General features: G+C 48.1%; 1 protein-coding gene across 1 annotated transcript in view; it reads right to left on the bottom strand.

The window, feature by feature from the left end:
- The window catches only part of Osbp2 (oxysterol binding protein 2), a 166,002-nt gene that overhangs the window by 114,686 nt on the left and 28,736 nt on the right, over positions 1–22,580 (bottom strand). Inside the window, 1 exon segment of the mRNA XM_036200748.1 lies at positions 10,331–10,539. Coding sequence (XP_036056641.1) covers positions 10,331–10,539 — 209 coding nt within the window.

Raw genomic sequence — 22,580 nt, 5'->3', positions numbered from 1 at the left:
AGCAAAGGGCTGAGTCCCCAGGGGAGGTGTCAGGGGAGAGCTGGTGCAGTTCCAAGAGACGCCATAGGTGGCAGCCAGGAGCTGCCCTTCAGCCTGAGCATGACAGTGGGTCACCTGTGGGCTGGTAACCTGCAGGGGAATGACACAGGGCAGAGGGGGAGTCTTTGGGGAACTGCCACGGGGCAGGGTGGTTAGGTGGCCTCAAGTGGGACACAAAAGGACACAGGACGGGCTGGTACTGTGAACAGTATGTAAGGATAACAGGTGGGCCCATTTCTTCCTTAGAAGCGGTATTTATCATTTAAAAAAAAAACCCAAAAGATGAAGAGAACTCAGTGTGAAACCAACAAAGACATGGTTATTGCTACAAGCCAGACAGGTGGCAAACACCTGTAATCCTAGCACTTAATAGGTGGAGGCAAGAGGATATGGGTTCAAGGATAGCTTGGACTATGTAGTGAAACCTTGTTTAAAAAAAAAAAAAAAAGTCATGGTCAGCCCAAGGACAGGCACAGCAGCATGTGGCCAGGCCCCCCACAGGAGCACAGAGGTAGGAGAGAATATGGCCATTTGTCCTGGACTCAGTGAGGGGCAGGACAAAGAAAATGCCACCAGATGGACCAAGGCCTATGCCAGGAAGCAGGACAGTGGCAGGACCTGGCACAAGTGATCCTTCTGGGTTTCCTGAAGGTGGGCGAGCCTTGCAGGCCTCACCCACTTGGGTAGTTGGCTTGTAAAAGGCTTCTAGATTTTGTGTGCTCAAATCAGCATACTGTAACCTTCACATCCCTCAGGGGCATGGGGAGAAGACAACAGCTTCCCAGCGGACACCGAGAGAACAGACCTTTGCCCTCTCGACCTTTGTCTAAGGACTAGCAGTACCAGTCTCCCCAAAGATAACCTGGAGGCCAAGGGGAGAGGAATGAGGGAGCCCAGCTCCCTGCATCCCTCCTCCCAGAACCCACAACTGAGGGGAAGGAGAAGGATGCTCTCCAGAGAGACCCAGAACAAATACATGGTGACTATCCCCTGCGCGATCCCGCCCCACACTCTGACACTGTTACTGTCTGAACTGTAATAGTCCCAGAGGTTCTTGTTTTGGATGCTAAGCTGTGGCACCTTTAGGACACAGGACCTGGTTAGCGGAAGTCGGTCACTAGGGAAGAGCTTTGGAAGGTTCTGCCTGCCCCTGGTTCCAGTCTAGCTCACTGTCTCCTGGACAACCACACATGAAGATCTGCTGCTATGTCCCGCCATGGTGAAGGGGTCTACGGGTTGCAGTTGCTTCCAGCCTGCTCACTGGATGCCTCCCTGCCATGGTGAACAGAAATCCCTGGGAGGCCATAAGCCAAAATAGCCTTCCTGTCAGGTGTCACGCCACAGAGACAAGTGACAAGCAGCCACAGCACACTTGCAAGACTCCAATCCCCAGAGAGTCCAAACTTTGACACACTGGGGGCTTTGCCAAAACACACCACAACCAAATCGCCCAACTTTTATTCTTCCAACAGAATCAAGTGGAATGGACACTATCGTTTCATAAACGAAAAAGATTAACACCACACTCTACAAAGAAGGTCCTAATTTTGCAGTAAAGGGAGTGGAATTCCCTCAGGTGGAATACTTGAGGCTTCAGAAGAACCGCTGCCTTAGACCAAATGGGCCGTCCTGTCTGTAGCCTGACATATAACTCTTCCCTATGGGAGGCCCCTCACCCTATCTCATCCATTCTCACCCTACTGCAGGCCCCAGTCATCCTCCTCCCCCCAAAACTCCATCTTCCTCAGGGAAGAAACTGCCCGAGCCTCAGCTTAGATAGCTCTTTCCCACAGGTCCTTCTGGGTCAGGGGTCTATGGGTTGCAATTTCTTCCCAGATAAAACCTTCCATCCTGCAGGGAAGCTCCTTAAACCCAGGGAGTACACAACTCAAAAGTTTCAGAATGTTCCTGAAACAGAGCAGATACATTAGACTCCTCCCCTTTCAGGTATATCTATGCAGTAAGGACAGCTGAGAGGCACTCTCAGACCAAATGGGCTAACTAGAAGAGGCTCAGACTAGCCATGCCAATTGAAAGAGGCAGAGACCAGCCCAGCTTCCTGGAAGAGGCCCAGATCAGCTGAGCTATCTGCAAAGGACACTCTTATCTGCTGAGCCTTCTGCAGCTGTGCAGTGCACTCCAGGTTTCCAGCTTTGTGAGCTGTCACTCATGCTGGGGTGGGCTTTGGTGATGCAGCTGTCTTTGAGTTATTTCTGCTCCTGTAAGTGACCCCTCACCCACACTCCTGTAAGTAACTCTATTAAAACTCACTGGTTCATCAAGATGGACTTTGGTGGCATCTGTACTTTGGTCTGTCATGGGTTCCCTGTCTGAAATGAGATGTTTGCTCATGTCTACCCCCAAATGGTGTCACACAACAGGGTCCCTGTTCCCCTGGCTTCTTACTCCCCCCAACACACAACTCTCTTCTCCCTTTACAGGGCTCACTGGAGTCCATCTACACATCCCACCCCTAGACAGTGAGTTCTTCACTTCTGAGTTCCCCACTTCAGGCTTGGCCCCTGGGACATGGAAAGATACTGATGAAGATTGTCTGAATGACATATGAACATGAGTGCATGATTTACCTTTGAGCGACTCCACATGAATGAATTGCATTCAGTTACAGAGAAAGTGCTTCTGACACACGCCACAGGGCTATCAAGAGGAAAAGTTAATGCAGAGAGCACCCAGAGTCGGGCCTGTCAAACCCACTTGCGAATGTCTGTGCTAAGACTGGCTAACATCAATTTCCTTTGTGAATTCGCAAACACATTAAAAGAAAATCCATTGTTCTTTTCCTTGTGGGGTAGAAGGATAGGCTCAGTTTTGCTTTTGCGGGCACTGTGAGCTTCTGATTTCTTGGAGCTTAATAATCATGACATGATATTTATGCACAACTGAAGACCAACTCTCCACCAGGGAAAGCATTTCCTCCACACCCCAAACACACGGGTGGAAGGGGTCATAAGAGCCACCACCGAGTAAAGCAGAAGGAAGAGACAGAGGAGGAGGAGGGACCATTGAGTCATGAGATGTTACAGGACCAGCTATCTCACTGCTTCCAAATCATGATTACAACAAGTCTCCACTGCCGGTCACAGGCATATCCACTTTCCTAAGTACAGCCCAGGGGTAGCCATTACCCAAACCCACCTTTCAACCTGTATTCAAATAATCAGATGTAAAACTCCAGGAGAAAGAGGTCACACTGGTAGGGGATGTGGAGGAGGGAATGCCCACTGAAAATAGTTGGGTCTCCTGGGATAGACAGTAGCTTCTCTGTTCTCACCACTGAACCTGCCCAGCTGTCCTGTCCATCATCCTCCTGGCCAAAGGTCTGAGTCCTATATTCTGGTCAGGCTGGTGTCTCTCAACTGCCCTTGTATCCCTGGTCCTGATCATACCCACAGCCCTGTGCTCCAGCCCCTGCCAGGACCCTCCCCCCACCCCTGGGTGGCAGCCACACCTCCACTGTGCAGTGTAGCTGAGTGTGGCTCTGTGCCATTTGTAGGTTGCTCATTCCTGCTGAGGTAACGATTAAAGCGTGAGAGCGCAGAACGAGGTGGTCAGCTGAGACTTCTTACACAATCCAAATGAGTGCAGAGCAGAAGCTGGGTCTTCCTTCAGTCTGCGGGCACCTGGCAAGTCCAGGGCACAAGTATAAAATGGAGAAGTCTATAGGGGTAAATTTCAGGTGCCCAAGTGGCCAGTTGCCTCTACAGTGTGCAGTGGTATCTGGGTGTCATGGAAGCAAGGGTTCCAGGCCAGTCCTGCTGCAACAGCTGTTCCTGGCTGGAGAAGACCCACAGATGGGGCAGAAGTAGCAGAGAAAACTGACTCTCCCCATCAGCCAGCTCTTCCCTGATGGACAGTCGCACTTCCTTAGGAAGTATGCCCCGCCCTCCGGGATGGCCCTGGCTGAGCCCTGCAGCCTTGAGTCATGTGCCTGTATTAGTTGCTTTTCTTGTAGTTGGTCCATGGCTACTTGGTCTCATGAGCTTGGACAGAACATCACAATGATGAGAGCTTGTAGCAGAGAAGTTTCTTCAACTCATGGCAGATCGGAAGCAAAGAAAGGAACGGGAAGAGGCCAGGCATAGGATTCCCCCAGTACTCACTCCCAGTGACCTCCTCCCTCCAGCAAAACCCCACCTCCTAAAGATTCCAGACCCTCCCGAAATAGCACACCCACTGGGGACCCCAACACATGAGCCTTTGGGGAGGAGACCCTTCATATCCCAACACAACTGTCTCCTTGGGGGATGTGGTCATGGCAATCATCTAGGGCTGGTGCCATGATTCAGGCAAACAGGCAGCAGGTCGACGGGCTAGACACACTGGAACCTGGCCTCCTGTGGGGTGGCTCTGTCGCATTTCCTGCCACCAGCTAGGAGCAGGATGGCATATGAGAGCTAGGGCACACTACTCAACGGCACAGCTCCCAGGAATGAACTTCGTTGTTCCCACAGTGTGCCGCTTTCTGTATATGGTCATTCAATCCTTCCAGAAGCTGAGCAGGACAGCTGAAGACAAGGGAACTGGATGCCAGAAATGTAACTGGGTGGGGACTTGGGGAACACCTTGGCCAACCGCTTATTTCACAGATGGGGAAACTGAGGCACTGAAAGATCAAAGCACTTACCCAGTGTTGGTAAGCCCCGACCCTAGTGATCTGTCTGTGCTACCATATAACATGCCACCAAATGTGGAAAAGTTGAAGACATGGAAAAGTTAACCCACAAGGACAGTATCAAGCCCTAGGAAGGCCCCTGGGACCTGCCACAAGGCTCAGCTCTCAGCTGCAACCTCTCTGTGTCCCGGGCTCACACATCCTGTGTGCTCTGCCTTGTCTCTCAGGCCAAGCAGAAACCAGCTTCACTGCTCTCGGCCCTGGTTCCCTTTGCACCATAGGAACCAGGTCTGCACCCTCACCTGCCCTCATCCACATGTCCTGGCTCTTCTGACTTTTGTTTTTCTTCATTCCTGTTTAGAGGCTGTGGTGTTTCACTGTAGTCCAAGCTGGCCCAGAGCTCACGATCACCTTTCTCAGTGGTAACAGGCAAAGAGAAACCTCACCTCAGCACTTTCTACAAGGAGGTTAGCAGATCTGCTGAGGGTGTCTTGGAACACAGGCTCCACAACAGACCCCGCAACAGACCCTTCGGTGAGCTCTGACTGCACCATAGGCCCCAAGCTCACTATGGATATTAAATTCACATGGATGTATATATGTGTACCATGTGCATGCCTGGTGCATGGAGGTCAGAGAAAGGCATTAGACTCCATGGAACTGGAGTTACTGGTGGTTGTGAGCCTCCATGTGGGTGCTGGGAATCCAACCCAGGGTCTCTGGAAGAGTAGCCAGTGCTCTTAACCACTGAGTCATCTCTCCATCCCTTACTGAGTTATTGTATTGTGAAAGAGTGGTATTTGTCAAATCCTTTCTTTGCATTACTTGAGATGACTGTGTGGTCCCTCTTCAGTCAAATTGCTATATGAAATTGACTGTTATTTTTTTTTCTTGAATTTGTGGAATAAATTCTACTTGATCATGGAGACAATCCTTTATAATACACTGTTGAATTTTGTTTACATCTGTGCTCGTACAGGATGATGGGTCTTGTTGTGTTTGGTGGCTTTGCAGAATAAGAAGCATTTCTTCCTATTCAGCTTTTTTTTTTTTTTTTTCTTTCTAGGATTGGTATGCATTCTTCTTTAAGTTCCTGGTAGAATTCACCAGCACTGCCATCTGGTCTTGGTCTTTACTGTAAGATCTCTGATTCCCATGCAACACTCCTTTGCAAATGTTAAGATTTTTGCAGTTAGTCATGGTGCTTCTTGTTTAGACATTTTCTCATTTTATCTCATCTAGATTATCCATCTACATATATTTCTCTTTATTCCTGCAAGGTCAGTAGTAATAATTGTTAGAAATAAGACAAGAGTCAAAAGTTGGTTTGGAAAAGGAGCTGATGCAAAATTAGCCCCAGAAAAGAGAACAGCAAAAAGGCATGCATGGCCTGGTTTCTTCCTGTGATGGGTCTGACCAGCACCTGAGGGGCAGGCTGAGAGCTAACAAGATGGCTCCGTTTCCACAGCTGGCTTTAGTGCCTATAGTCTCTTCTTCCTGTTGTCAGGTCTCCCAATTCACCACAGGTTTGCCAATGTGTGTTTCTACAGCCATAAACTTCTGAGAGCTGCTCTTGCTGTGCCCTATAATTTTTTTTTTAGACTGTATTCTTATTTCCATCCATTTCAAAGTATTTTCTAGTTTCCCTTTGTGGTGGTTTGGATGAGAATGGCCCCCATAGGCTCATATATTTGAATGCTTGGTCCCCAGTGCGTGGAACTGGGAAGGATTGGGAGGTGTGGCCTTGTTGGAGGAGGTATGTCATTGGGTGGGGTTGGGTTTCGAGTTTCAAAAACCCTTGTCACTTCCAGTTTGCTTTCTCTCTGTGTGTCTTGTGCCTGTGGATCAGATGTAAGCTCTCAGCTACTGCTCCAGCACCAGGCCTGCCTGCTGCTGCCATACTCCCTGCCACGATGGTCATGGACTCACCCTTTGAAACCGTAAGCTCCCGGTAAACTGTTTCTTCTATAGGTTGCCTTGGTCATGGTGTCTTTTCACAGAAATAGAAACATAACTAGGACAGAAGTTGGTAAGAGGGAGTGGGTTTTTGCTGTGGCGGGCCTGGCCATGCTATTTTTGGAAGACTGTGGAAGACCTTGGGACTTTGGACTAGGAAGGCAGTTGAGCACTGTAAGCAGGGTGTAATGGGCCCCTAGTAGGGGCTTGGAAGACAGCAGTGCTGGGAGCAATGTTGTCAACAGGCCCCGTTCAGGAGGTTTCAGAGAGGAGCAATATTAGCAGCTGGGCTAAAGACCGTTCTTATGGTATTTTGGCAAAGGACATGGCTGATTTTTGCCTTTGTCTCAAGAATCTGCCTGAGGCTAAGCTGGAGAGTTTGGAACTAATTATGTTAATCTTAGAGATGTCAAGACAGCCTAATTTTGACTCTGTCCCATGATTAGTAGTAGTAACTCTTAAGCACAAATCTTGCTTAATCTAACACAAAAATGGACAAAACCAAATGCAAAATGTAGTTTGAGGAGAAAAGGAGCAACAGGAAATTTAATGTTGGAACCAAGGCTTGTGCTGAAAGAAGTGAGGTGAGATCTGAACCACACTGAGATGAAGGGAGTGTTGCCCTCAGGGGCAAGACACCCCCCCCCCCCCAGCTAAGCTTCCACTTGTAAAAAGAAAAGGCCAGGGATTATCTGGTCTTAAAAACGTATCAACAAATCAAAGTTTATTCAAACATAATTCAAGGAGAAGGGCAGGCTCCCTCCCAAGCCTGCAGCTGACTTGGCAACACTGGCCATGTAATTCCAGCTTTGGAGCCATGAAGGATACAGGAGTAAGGGGTTGTGGACAATTCCTCTGTGGTTAAGGAAAGTCTCCCGAGGACAGGTGTGTGTCAGGGGAGTCCCTACACGAAAGCCTGGAGGGGCCACTGTGTGAAGCTGTGGGAGTGAAGCCAGGATTCCATTGGAGACCCCAAGATGTCAGAGCCGTGGGGTGTCTACCAAGGAGAGCTGTAAGGAGGGAGCGGAACCAGCCTGAGAGAGAAGTGTGCTGCAGACAGCGGTGCTGGAAGGGCAGAGCCATCTAGGCCCCTGACGTCAGACATGGAGCTGCGGGATTCGGAGTTTGCCCTGTTGGGTTTCAGTCTTGCTTTGTGTACTGGCTGGTTGTGTGTCAACTTGACACGAGATACAGAGTCATCAGAGAGGAAGGCGCCTCAGCTGAGGAAATGCCTCCATGAGACCCAGCTGTAGGGAATTTTCTCAATTAGTGGTCAGTGGGGAAGGGCCCAGCTGACGGTGGGTGGTGCCATCCCTGGGCTGCTGGTCCTGGGTTCTATAAGAAGGTGGGCTGAGCCAGCCAGGGGAAGCCAGCCGGTGAGCAGCACCCCTCTGTGGCCTTTGCAGCAGCTCCTGGTTCCAGGTTCCAGCCCGGCTTGAGTTCCTGTTCTGACTTCCGCCAGTGATGGACTATGATTTGGAAGTGTAAGTCAAATAAATCCTTTCCTCCCCGACTTGCTTTTTGGTGCTGGTGTTTCATCACTGCAATAGAAACCTAACTTTGCTTCAGCATTTCCTCACTATGTCCCCATTCTTCCCACTTGGAATGATAACGTATATTCTGTGGCATTGTATGTTGAAAGTATGTAATTTGCATTTGGGATTTTACAGGATGTAAATTAAGAGCTTCTCTTAAGCCTCAGAAGAGACTTTGGACTTTTAAACAGTGTGGAGACTGGAAAACTATGGGGACTTCTGAAGACGGACTAAGTGAATTTTGCATTATGATGTGGCCTCATGTCTATGGGGGCCAGGGAGTGGAATATGCTGGTTCGAATTAGAATGTCCTCATAGGCTCTGGAGGTAATGGGACTTTAGCTGAGTTCCTTCCATCCTGGGAACCTACAAGATGAACCTGCAAGTTGTCCTTTGAACTCCACATGCACACAGTGGCACTCATGCATCTACATACACACCACACACAATAAATAGATAGATAGGTAGATAGGTAGGTAGGTAGGTAGATAGGTAGGTAGATAGATAGGTAGGTAGATAGATAGGTAGGTAGGTAAGATAGATTAAACAAACAAACAAACAACAAATGTAAATAGTTAACCTAGTAAAACCAATTTTAGAAGTTCCCAGGAAAAACAATAAAGCTATTGTAGTCACTCATTCATAGAAAAGAGGAAGCAAGTTTCCCCACGAGTCGCTGGTTCCCTCACTTGGACAGCAAGGCTGACCTGAGCCCAACCCCATACACCACAGGAGCTTTCCACAGGCAATCACAGAGACATGGGGCCTCAGGGCTCAGCACAGCCTGAATGTTTCCTGCTGAAAGACTACACTTCCCACCTTCCCTTGCAGACTATGGAAGTCATTCCCACCCTCATCAAGGGCTGCATCCCATCTTCTTCTGGAGGCACTTTGGTCATCTACACACATGAGTGACAAAAATGCCCCCTCTCTGGGAATAAACACGGCCCTGCCTAGGGTCAGACTCGGCCTCTCTTTCTTTCCTTAAGTAATCTGACGCAGGCCTTGCATTAAATGGCAGTAGCTCCAGTAGCCTCCTCCACTGCTGTGCTGAATCTGCACATATGCATGCTTGAAATAAACACATGCAGGCCACTCCCTGGACCCCTGTGCATCACCAAAAAATAAGAAAACAGTCTCAGGTTAGAGAGATGGCTCAGAAGTGAAAAGCAATTGCTGTTCTTTTGGAGGACCTGGGTTCGGTTCCTAATACCCACACAAAGGCTTACAATTGCTGATAACACCAGTCACAGAGGATCTGGTGCCCTCTTCTGGATGCTGAGACACACACGCGAACACACACACACTGAACAAACAGATGTGTAAGCAAAACACTCATACCCATAAAATAAATAAATTTTAAGAAAACAGCCTAACGGCTTATCCACAGACAACAGGCTAAATGAACTATGGTACCTCCATACAACGAAAAGCCATATCTCAAAAACAAAGGCAGTGTCTGTATGTACTAACAGGGGCAGACACATTTAGGATAAATAGCTAAACAGGCAAGGTAGTGGGGTGTTGCATTTTAAACAAGTACCTACCGGGGCATATGTGTAAAGTTGACCACCTCTGGCACCTCTGGTGAGAGACTAAAGTAGGTAGCTAGGGGCAACATAGCTTTTACTCACGGGGGTTTTAGAACTATTAGCTTATAAATCATATAAGATACTAAATATTTAAAAATTAACTTAAGAAGGTAAAACACTTTGCTTGGACCATCAGAGTTGATGTCTTGCCTGGCCAAGCCAGGATGGGAAATTGTTCTCAGTACTCACAATTGTGGTCACTAGGGAAAATCGAGTCTGAGGCACAGATACACCCTCCTGGACCCCCACCCACAATATCTGAAGCATCTAGTAAAGTCCTCCTAACCATTCTTATTCAAAATAAGGCACACACACACAGCCCCTGGCTCTGCAAACATTTCTGTCCCTGGGACTGCCAGCTACCCACAAACACCTTGGCAGAACAGCTTCCTCACTGCTGAGGGTACACCCAACCAAATGGGAAGGGCACACACAGGCCTTGGGCCTCCTGAATTGGACCAGACTCCCTTGGGTTTCCTGGTCACTGCTGTTCCCAAATGTTTTTGATTCCCACTTCCTCTAGTGGGATAGTGTGACACCACTCATACACACCCCCTGGGCCGAGTGGTCACTACCTGACTGAGTTTTCATCACGCGGATAGCCTTGGCCTTGGCCAGCTCCAGAACGGTGATCCACTGCTGCCGCTCCACCTCTGAGCTGGCCTTGAGGTGGTAGGTCCTCGCTCCGTTGCATAGCAAGATTCCACAAGAGTCCTCTGTGTCAATGTGTGCGGAGGCCAGGTTGATGGTTCCACGGCAGGTGTGGGCCATTTCACCCTGGTTTCTGTGGGATTCAAGAGATGGTTTGAGGTGAGGCTCCCGAACCCAGTAGTTCCAGACTGAAGAAACTCTCAAAGTAAATCTTCATCTCAGGCCCTGAGAGCTGGGAGACGCCCTGGGATCCCCAGTGGGAGAGAATGCCTTAGCGGAATCCACCTCTTCTGGGTTGGTCAAGGGACTCTGAGGCCATGTCTGCCCACCATGGGAGTGGTAGAAGGCTGTCATGTGGCATGCTTACTGCGGTCTGAGCCCTTGAGGACACCAGGAAATGGGGAAGAGTCCCAACAGGCAGAACAGGTCTGCAGCTTCATGCCAGGATCTTTCTACTAAATCTTGGAAGCCAAGAGTAAGATGTTGCCACTAGAGCAGAGATTGGAGGCCCAGGGCTCCAAGGGGAAGACCGGGTGGGGGGGGGGGGAGAACCTTCTGCTTTGAAGTAACCTGGGAATGGCATTGTCCTTGAGACTGTCATTCTCTTCCACCAAGAAAACCACAGAGCAAAGATGCGATCACTGTTGCTCATGGCCATGACAGGGCTGACAGGATGCCACCTCATGTCAAAGGAACAACCCTCCACCAGTGACAGGATTGGGGAGCTAACAACACCAGAGGTAGAAGGAGTGGTGACTAAAGCTTGTATTATTTCCAACTGGGTCCCATGTCTAGAAACCCATTGGATTTACTTAACTCGCTCCCTTAGACACGCAAAGGAAATCCAGAACTCCATAAGAACCCCAGATCTGAGGTGTTACAAAGGGAAGAACAGTTGGCAAGCAGCTAATAGTGCCAAGGGGGTGAATTCACTTGGCAACTTCCTGCTGGGGTGCCTAGTCTTGGTGGTCTGCCATCTTGACCACATCTGGAATTAACTAAAACCCAAGTGCCTGGGTACACCTGTGAGGTATTTTTCTTAATTAAATCATTTGAAGTGGAAAGACCCATACTTAATCTGGATCTTCGAGGTGAAAATATCCACCTTTCACATGGGCCACACCTTCTGATGACAGCCTCTATAAAGGACATGGGAGAAGGAAGCTCTTGCTCTTTGCCTGCTTAAGGGAAAAAGTTTATTTCAGTTCAGAATGTAATCAACCAAGCTCCAGAAGGCTCAGAAGCACCATCCTTCCAGCTCTGCTGCCCACAGCACACATGGATTCTATCAGGAGGGGGAAGCACCAGCCTATGCCAGCTGGTTCCTATGATTCTCGGGGGCTTTCTGCATGGACACCAACCCTGCTACACATGCCTGGCCTCTGCTGCTCTCCATGACCCCCTCAATCTTGCATTCCTCCATGCTTTCATAACCAGCAATCACATGGATGCCACAGACAAGCTTCCCTTCCCGGCTCAGGATGTCTGGCCACCCTGGACCACAGCTGCATCAGTTTAAGTATGCTGCCCCTAGGGAAACACTTTCTAGGCAGTTGCTTCCAAGAAGCGGGGAACCCCTTCAGCTTCGGCTGTCTTTATTTTCATGAATTCAGACCCACTAGACGGAGTTTTCCCCCCAGACACCTTCAGCTGATATCAGTTCTAGCACGAACGCTCTCCTGTCCTGAAATCACCTCTGCCAAACAAATAGTATTTGTTGATTTACTTCACTCCTGGTTCTTAAGACACGGGCAGAATAGCAACAGATTCTTGGCAAAAATACATGTATGACCCCTAGTTTAATTCCTAATAGAATCTTTGTTCTCTGAAACATCATTCACATTTCTCTTAGTTCTCTTATCTTCTAAACTCTGACAGAATGACCCACCAACCTCTGCTTACAGCATTGGGTGGCTTTTCTAGACCAAAGATCCAAGGTCTTCCACATTCCTCCTACCAAACAGTTCCAAAGGCCTGAGAGCCACGTGGTCAGGTTCAGACACTAACAGCCTCACTTCCGGTACCAGCTTCCATCTCTGCTCCTTCGGTGGCTCTCTGGTAAAACACCCCGGTGAAAACAATTTAAGGTTCATTTTGGCTCAGGGTTCAAGGTCTAGTCCATCACAATGGGGAAGTCAAGGCGGCAGGGTCTGAAGCAGCTGATCACATCCACGTCAGAAAGCAGAAAGCAAATACATGCGTGCTACTTAAAGCCCAGCCAATGTTGCTGCCCACCTTAACTATCATAATTATTTCCCACAGCAATTAATGTAATTAAGATAATATTTCACAGAAACTCTCAGAGTCCTTCTCCAGGTAATCCTAGATTGTGCCAAGCTGACGTTAGAGCAGCCATCACAACACCCAACAAAGCAATCCCCTTCTGTTTGAAGAACGCTTTCCTTTCCTGACTCCACTCTGCTTTGACCATGCCTCTTAGAGAAAGTGATATGGAGCTGAAGCGAGACCAGAGCTGAGCTGGCACCAGAGGAAAGGGGCTCCATTTGCAGACTTGGCAGAGCTGGGAGTGTCTGTCACAAGGCTCACGTCGTGGATTTAATTTTAGGCTGGAGACTGTTGGGGTGTTAAATGTTAGAGTGACTAACCAACAGCACCATGCTAGGCAGAGACTGTGTTCTATGCATAAGCCACACTTGTAAGACCAGGAGAATTCACAGGGCTTTCAGAGATCTGTAAAGGCCCCAGCATCATAATGCAGGGGAGTAGGGGAGTGGAGAGCTGGGGAGCTGGGGAACAGGGGAGACAAAGGAGCTGGGAAGCAGGCAAAGGCCAAATGGAGAGCTGGTGGGCACATTAAAGGAGTTAGACTCTTATCCCCAAAGTCAAAACAGTGAGTCTCCTGGGCCCACTATCAGAAAAGAGAGAGAATCAACAGCTCCAGAAGTTTCTGTGGAAACACAGCAAACAAAAGTGTTTCATGCATGGTGGGAGTTGGAAGAAGCTAGGCCACTGTGTGAAATCAGGGTTGCACTGAAAGTCATCCTTGAGCATAGTGTAGCTCACAACCCACCATATATATATATATATTATATATGTAATAAATACCCAGCAGTCTGTACAGGTACAAGCAAAGGACTGGAGAATGGGTGAGAAGTAAGATACTTATCAGAAGAAGCATAACCACAATTACACACTGTGATTGTTAATCTTGTCAATTTCCTTGGGAATCAACAAAGAGACATGCCTCTGGGTGGGTCTGTGAAGATATTTCCTGAAAGGATTAATGGGGTGGGGGATCCCCCAGTTCTCGGCAGCCCCGATATAAAAACAACTGAAGGTAAAGCAGGGCTGCTTTTGCCTGCTTTCCTTTGCAGCTTGCTGGTGAATGCATCTACTCCTGCTGATGAGGGCATCTGCTCCTGCTGGTGAGTGCATCTACTCCTGCTGGTGAGTGCATCTGCTCCTGCTGGTGAGTGCATCTACTCTTGCTGGTGAGTGCATCTACTCCTGCTGGTGAGTGCATCTACTGCTGGTAAGTGCATCTACTCCTGCTGGTGAGTGCATCTACTCCTGCTGGTGAGTGCATCTACTCCTGCTGGTGAGTGCATCTACTCCTGCTGGTGAGTGCATCTACTCCTGCTGGTGAGTGCATCTACTCCTGCTGGTGAGTGCATCTACTCCTGCTGGTGAGTGCATCTAATCCTGCTGGTGAGTGCATCTACTCCTGCTGATGAGGGCATCTATTCCTGCTGGTGAGGGCATCTACTCCTGTTGATGAGTGCACCTACTCTTGCTGCCCCTTCAGCTGCCATTCTTTACTGACATCAAAACCCAGCTTCTTCAGCATTCCAGCATGACCTGAAAAGACAGCTGCTCTCCAGGAACCCTCCCGGCCTGCAGCACCAGACAGCAACTGCTGAGGCATCTCCCCCGGTGGACCGCACAGGCACTGGGGCCTCAGTCTCTAGTGTACAGACACACACTGTTGGACTATGCAGATGCCGTTGTCCCGGGTTTGCTGAGCTGCTGATGCCCCTGAAAACAGCGCCTCATCTCCAATGTGAGCAACTCTCATGAAACTCCTGGAGCCACCAACACAAACAAACACAGACATAACAGTAGAAGGGGGTCCGGCGATGGGGGTCAGGAAGACAGGGAGGGGGTCAGGAAGACAGGGAGGGCAATGGGGTGAATATGATCAGAATAATTACATACATAACGAGAATGTCATAATGAAACTCATCATTATATATAACTAATTATGCTGGTAGAATCATTTTTTTTTTTTAATTTAAAAGAATAAGACCTTCTGAGAACATGAAAATAGAGAATAGCTTTTCTAGTTACCTGGTACCCAAATAAACTGAATCTTTACTCATAATAAATATTTTTTTAAATCAAGATTTTCAATTTTTCAGTTTATTTTTTACTTGTACTATTTGGAAGAAATGGTGTAGTGGGCCATCTAGGGCTAATGGCCTTTCAGAGTCTCCTAGTCCAGTGAAGTTTCTGGCCTTGGATTTCAGCTCTCCTCTCCGTCTTTGTCCAGATGCTGCCTGTTCAATCCGCTCTGGCCAGCAGCAAGGGTTTATTTTTATCCCGTTTATTACATTTACTTTGTTTTCATTTCAGTGGCTTCAACCGCAGTCTGAAGAGTGGCTAGAATTCAGGGACACATCCTAAAATTCAGACTGCTCTTTGGGGCGGCACTCCTGCTCGTGGTGTTTATAAAACGCTCTGTTTCTCCCTTTAAAGACTCTGGCAGAGAGCCGTCAGGATGGCTCCTTGATAAAGTGTAGCACAAATCTTAAAAGGTCTTACTAATAAAATCAAACCTAGGGCCAGGTATTGGGGTGAACGCTGGAAGATCAGTGAAGCAGAGCAAGCCACACAGCTTCCTCACCTCGCCAATTCCTCAGCTGATCCTGTTTCCTCAGACTGGAAGCCTCTGTGTCCTCATATCCAAATGGATATCAGCTGAACTGTGTTGCTCAAAGCCTAAAAGCTTAACCAGGCCAACTGCTTCTAGTTTCCGGTCCTCACGCCTTACATACCTTTCTGCTTTCTGCCATCACTCCCTGGGATTAAAGACTCACTTTCTGGGATTAAAGGTGTGAGTCACCATGCTTGGCTGTACCTTGAACACACCTAAATCCAGGTATGTTCTGGCCTCTGCCTCTGGAATGCTAGGATTAAAGGCGTGAGCTACCACTGCCAATCTTCTATATTTAATATTGTGGCTGTTCTCTTCTCTGACCTCAGATGAGTTTATTAGCGTGCATAATATTTTGGGGAACACAATACCACCACATTAAAGGCACCTGCTGCTAAGCCTGAAGACCTGAGTTCAGTCCCCAAGACCTACATGATGGAAGGAGAGAACTGAGTCCTGCAAATTGTCCTCTGACCTCCACAAGTTCCATAGAGGGGACACACACACACACACACACACACACACACACACACACACACACACACCCCACACATATACCCCACACACACACACACACACACACACACACACACACACACACACACACACACACACAAAGGGGGGAGAGAGAGAAACACACACAGTAAATAAATGTAACTTTTAAAAAATCTAGAGGATTGTGGTAGAAAGCTGGGTGTGTTGACACACAGCTACAATGTATTTGGGAGGCCTGGGCAAAAGGTTCAACCATTCAAAGCATATCTAGGTTACACAGTGGGTTTGGGACCACCCTGAGCTACATGACACTCTGGCTCTGACAATAAATAAATAAATAAATGAATGAATGAATAAATTTATTTTTAAAGATCTTGTTTGAAGCCAGTGGGTTTGGGAACATCCTGAGCTACATGAGACTCTGGCTCTGACAATAAATAAATAAATAAACAAACAAATAAATTTATTTTTAAAAATCTTGTTTGAAGCCAGGTGGTGGTGGTGGTGGTGGTGGTGGCGGTGGCGGTGGCGGTGGAGGCAGTGGCAGCGGACACCTTTAATCCCAGCACTCTTTGTGAGTTCGAGGCCAGCCTGGGCTACCAAGTGAGTTAGTTCCAGGAAAGGCACAAAGCTACACAGAGAAACCTTGTCTCAAAAAAACAAAAACAAAACAAAACAAAACAAAAAATCTTTTTGAGATAATGTTAAGAGACGAACATTCCAGAGTCTCCCAGAAGCCCAGACAGTGAAATATTGCTCTACTCAGCCTCTTGGCAACTTCCCTTCCTTTCACTGAGGGTTCATGGAGGTGTGAATCAGCCCAAGCTACCATTTCCAGTCCCGGGCGGCTGCAGTGGCCTCGCTCCCACAGACCATGGCATGGCCACCAAGTCACACCAGGACACTCAGCAACACTCACAATAAGGGAACTGCGCACCTTTGGCAGGGAGTTTGTGTCGGGGCTTCTGTTTACCATCTGATAAAATCAGGGCACACAGGGACAAAGTACCAGCAGGTGCCAATAACTGCAAAACAACCTACTGTGGCCATCACCTACTATGTGGTCTTCAGTGACCCGAAGCCAAATAACTGTCAGCAGCGACCTTGCCAGGACAGCAGCTGTTGGAGCTCCGCAGCCTGTAACAGCTAATGCGGTATTCTCCAAGCCATGGCGGCCACTCAGGTTAGTGTATTAGTTACTTCTCCTGGAATTGTCAGGATAGCCAAGATAAACTGGATGGAAGAAAAATGAGTGTTGCTAATTCTTTGGAACTGTCAGTCCATCATGAAAGACAGGGCATCGAAGAGCAGGACCTTCACATCATGGTGTCCAGAAAGCAGAGAAAGGGTAACGATCTTTCAAGGTGTGCCCCTAATGACTCCCAAAATAGTACCACTAGCTGTGAACAAAGCATTCAAAACATAAGCCTATGGGGAGCATTTCATACTTAAACCACCGCATTCGATCCCAGTTCCCAAGGGTTCATGAGCCTCTCAAAATGCAAAATGCATTTGATCCTTCTCCAGTTCTCCTACAGTGTTCAAAAGTCTAAGTTCAGAGTCTTCTCTGAGATGCAAGCCAACTCTTAGCTATGAGGCTCTGTAAAATGCCAAGGGGTTTGAAATCAGGACACAAAAAATAGGACTGGAAACAAAGCAAGACCAAAACCCAACAGGGCAGACAGAACATCTTGTAGATCACGTGGGGTCCGGGGGGGATTTGGTGGCATGACCGCACCAGCAGGCTTGGGAAGCCCGGCACTGCCACCTTGCTGTTTGGACTTCAAGTGGCCTCGCTTCACATGTTTCTGTTCATTGATTGCAGCTGTCCTAAGGAGTCATTTCTGGCTTCTCTACATCTCTCAGGCTTTACGCTCACAGCTCCATCCCTCAGGGATGTTTACAGAAAACACGATCCTGCCATGCTCTGACTTGCCTCCCCTGCCTTCCTTTGACATTCTGGTGGAATCCTTCACGACCCTGTAAATCCTGCATTCTGCATGCCCACATAAGCACTATCCTGGGGATGACACTCACTCAAGCAGGTCCCCAAGGACTACAGCAGGCTAAGGTCTCCGAGTTCCTAGGTTTGCTGGAAACAGGAAATAAGTGACTATGTGCAGGGTGTTCTGCATCTCTCAAAGCAAATGAGGGCTGGAGAGATGGCTCAGTGGTCAAGAGCACTGACTCCTCTCCCAGAGGACCCTGGTTCAATTCCCAGTGCCCACATGGCAGCTCACAACTGTCTGTAACTCCAGTTCCTGGATACTCAACACCCATGGCAAAACACCAATGTACATGAAATTAAAAATAAACAAATTTTTTTAAAAAGCAAATGAATTAAAACCTTGATGCTCTTAATCCAGCCATAGGTTGGGTCTGGCCAACCATTGAGATATGCTGAAGGCATCTTTCTGATTGTTCCAATGCAAAATGCTTGATTTCTTTTCAATGACACAAATCTCCTAGACTACCAAGCCTCCCTTGTCTGTGCTAAATGTGCTCCTTTTCTGGATGACCCAAACGTTTTCCCAACGTTGCCATTCTGCTTTCTGATGCCGATTCTCACTGTATGTAAGCTTGGCTAAAAGCAGCCGACAACAGCCATGCCATAACCTGAAGTCTGTCCTGATTTGAAGTTTTCCTCCACCAAATTAATCAGTCCATTATAAATTTAGCTTTACTCAAGGGTTCGGGACACACCCACACCAAGAGACAAATTCTTTGCAAGAACGAAACATGAATGGCTTCTGTAGAGAATCCCAGTAGAATTCTGACAGCCGTCTGAAGCCTCGCTTGCTTGACCATCGCTGTCCACCTTTCTGTGGGTACTTTGGTGTTCCAAGTTCCCACAGTTGTTGGTTAAGCTCCGCTTACAGCATTCTCAGCTTCCTTTAGCTTCTCCCCATGGTCAGGGTTAGTCACAAGAGCCCCACTCCCCCTCTTCCCTCACACAGGTTTTCTGCTTTAGTTATTCCTACGGCACCGTAACTAAACACCTGGCATAAACTAGCTGAAGAGGAGATTCATCTTGGCCAACAGTTTCAGAGCCATTGGTCCGCCATTGCGGGGTAGGTGTGATTGAGCAGAATGGCCTACTTTATGGCAGCCAGGAAGCAGGGACAGAGAGGGGACTTAGGGACCTGATAAAGATGTCAAAGTCCCTCCTCCAGGGACCTACTTCCTCTAGTTAGGTCCCATCTCCAAAATTTTCTATGGTTTCCCCAAAATAGTGCCACTCTCTGGAGTCATCAAGTTCATGTTCAAACATAAGCTTATGGGATATTTCATATTCAAGATGTACCACTTCATGATTTGCTTATGTGTAATGTACACAGACCTTCAGTGCTCCCTCAAAGAGCATGTGCCATGTCTTTGGTTCCCTATGTGTCCCATCTACTCATTCCTTGAGTCACATAGTAACCCCTTACAGGGAGTGATGGGTATAACGATTATAAACAGTGTCTAGACACAAATGCCTACAGCGTTCATCTCCTCCTGCTTCCTGGCTGCGGATGCCATGTGACCAGCTGCCTCACACTCCTGCTGCCATGCCTTTGCTGGCGTGAAGACTTCCCTCAGACTGTAAGCCAAAAGAAACTTTCTCTCCTTTAAGTTGCCTTTGTCAGGATATTTTGTCACATCGATGAAACAAACAGCTAGACACAGGGTTTGTATTCCACCTCTCCAGATTCTTACAATCGGGTGGGTTAGTGGTTTTATTTCCAAGGTGAGGCATCCCAAGACACAATAAGGCTTCCACTGAGCCAGAGCTGAGCTACCACCTGGCCACCTTGCACACTGTGTGCCAGTGACCAACAGGGAAGTAACTATACTGCCAGGCTATGGATCACCATCCCTGTGAGAAGTTAGGCTCCAGCCCAGGTGGGCATGAAAGAACAATGTCTACATGAGAACCCAAAGGATTCCCTGGGGTTCTCTGATTCTTCAATGGCTGGGCATGGACAGGTCACCTGTCACTGAGCAGCTGAAGCCCCAACAGAGAGCAGGCTGGTTCTAGAATGGGTACAGAGGAAGATGGCAGGGATAAATGAACGCTGCACCACCACCATGGGAACGCTTCTTGCTCAAACTTCTTCCTTTTGACTTCCAGGGAACTGGCCACCAGTAAGAAGTGGCCTGTATCACTGACAGCACTGTTTTTACTTCCTGCCCAAAGAAGGGATGGCGGCCCTTAGTTCTCTCAGGAAAGCAGAGGCCCCCATGCTACGATGGAGCTGAGACTATGGGGAGGGTATGGGCGGGCCTGAGCAGTACAGGATGAGGTTGCACTGCACAGGCAAACGGCTTAGCTTCCTATGCGTTCTTCAGCCGCCACCTTTGTGCCTCTTGGTTGATGCCTTCATCCACCCCAAGTTGTTCCTTACATGAAATGTCACAGGGGAGCAGGAGGCGAAAGGGAACAAGACACAGAACTCTCCCTCGGAGGGTTGTCAACAGCATGTTTCCTCATCTGTATCCTCTGGAAAAGTCCATGCGGCAGGTGGACACAACTCACCATGGGTCTATAGCTGGCTATGAAGTGTCGCCCTCTGGCTTACATCCCTGGTACTGCAGCTCCCAACAGTGTCTTAACTTCGCAAGCCCAGGGCAGGAAGAGAAAATGGACAAGTAGCCAACGTGAATCCAGACAGTGTCACGGGCTGACGTGTTCTCCTCTCTATGCTGGCTGAAGTAGATCGTGACTCAACCTGCCAAGCTGTGCTTCAGCAATGACACCCCATAGGAATGACATGTATGCGCCTATAGGAAGGAAATACGCTGGGAAACATTCCGCTCTCAAAGAACATTCTATCCGTAAGGAGGTAGGCTTACAGACTGCCAGCTACTGTCTAAGTAAGAAGAGGACAAAGCATTTGCCCGCCTATGTGAGACCCTAGGTTTGCCTGGCAGTATCCAAAAAAATAAGTAAATGCTAGTAACATTGGTTAACTAATTAAGCATTGCATTTAGGGGCTGGAAGGATGGCTCAGTGGTTAAGAGCCCATTGGTCAGGTTCCCAGCTCCCACATGGAAACTCACAACTGTCTATAATACTGGGTCCAGGGGATCTGATTCCTTCAGCCTCCGCAGGTACTAGGCACACCCAGGGCATACAGACATACGCGCTGACACACACTCATACACTTTTCTTTTTATCCAGAAAAGTTGGAGTTATTTAATAATGGCTTAATCTAAAAGTCATTTTAGAATAAAATAAAATATCTAGGGTGTGTGGCTCAGTGGTAGAGTTTTTGTCTAACATGTGCAAGACCCCAGGTTCAATCCCCCAAACTAGAAGAAGAAATATCCCCAAACATTATTATTATTATTATTATTATTATTATTATTATTATTATTATTATATACATATATATGTATGTGTATATATAATATATATAGTATTTAAAAGCTAAATAAACAAAGGGAATGAATTCAGAATAAAGGGGACCTCCACTTATGAAAATTAATTGAGTGTAAAGTAAAGCCTTATACTTTACCAACTTCACTGCCTAAATGTTACACTTCAATAAAAACGTGCTTTTTTAAAAAAACGCTCAGAAGGTAGGACGACCACCACGGGCGGTAGAAGGGAGCACAGTGTGTGTTTTACTCTCTCTTCTTGTTGCTGTGATAGGGTACTTGGCGAAAGCAACCCGAGAGCAAAGGCTTTGCTTTGGCTCCCAGGTTGAGGATGCGCCAGCGGCAGTGGCCGCGGCGGCCTGAGGCAGCTGGTCACACTGGATTTGCAGTGGGAAGCAGAGGGCGGCCAGCCTCATGCCTTGTTGCTTTTCTCCTTGTTCAGTTGAGGACCCCAGCCCACTTTTAGGGTGAGTCTTCCCGCCTCGGTTAACCTACTGATGATAATCTCTGGCAGGTGTGCCCAGAGGATAGTCTCCGGAGAGACCCTCGGTCTTGTCCAGTTGGCAACACTAACCATCACACCTCTATCCCCTGTCAACTTGACAACCAAACACGTCTTAACCCATAGCATTCATCTCCGCTCCCCATAGGCTCACTGCCATCCCATAATACAAAATGTGTTTAGTCCAGCTTCAAAAGCCCTCACAACTAGAAATTGAAACATTCTTTAAAAGTCCAAGACTCATCTGAGGCTCACAGCATCCTATAAAAATCAAATGCGAGTTATGTACGTCCAATGCCCAATGGTGCAGGACTAAACAGTCCTGATCCGGAAGGGAAGAATGGGACGCAGCAAGAATGATCAGGCTAAGGCGAGCTGAAACCCTTGATTCTACAGCATCGTGCCTGGAACTTAGGCTCGTGGTAGAATCCTCTGGGCTCCACCAAGCTTGGGTAGCCCTCCCTTTCCTGCTCTGCTGCCTGGGGCACACACAGCCTCGCTCTTGGGTCAACTCCATTCTGTGTCTGCAGCCTTCCTCAGGAGACAGCCCATGGTCCCATCATGCTGGGTCTCCATTGCAATGCAGGCTTCATCTTCACAGCTTCACAAATGGCCTCTCAGGAGCCTGCCCCGAAGAGCCAAACCTAGCACGCCTTGTCTGGCCTCGGCGGCTCTCTGGAAGCATGGCACGGTACTCTATGATACCCTCAATTTTGCGGCTTTCATGCACACAAAACCAGTGCCATGTGGATAATACTGCCAAGTTCTGCCGCCGGGCTGAAAGGCCCAATGCTTACTGCTCTGGATCCTGGCCACCTGGCATGCACAGAGCAACACATTTGCAGAGGTGTCTTAATCTCAAACTAGATACAAAACCATGCTTGGGAAACAGAGGCCACCAGCTAAGGGACAGTGTCAA

This window comes from Onychomys torridus, chromosome 10 (assembly GCF_903995425.1).
Source record: "Onychomys torridus chromosome 10, mOncTor1.1, whole genome shotgun sequence".
NCBI lineage: Eukaryota > Metazoa > Chordata > Mammalia > Rodentia > Cricetidae > Onychomys > Onychomys torridus.
Note: the sequence above shows the minus strand (reverse complement) of the source record. Positions and strands in the feature narration are given on the sequence as shown.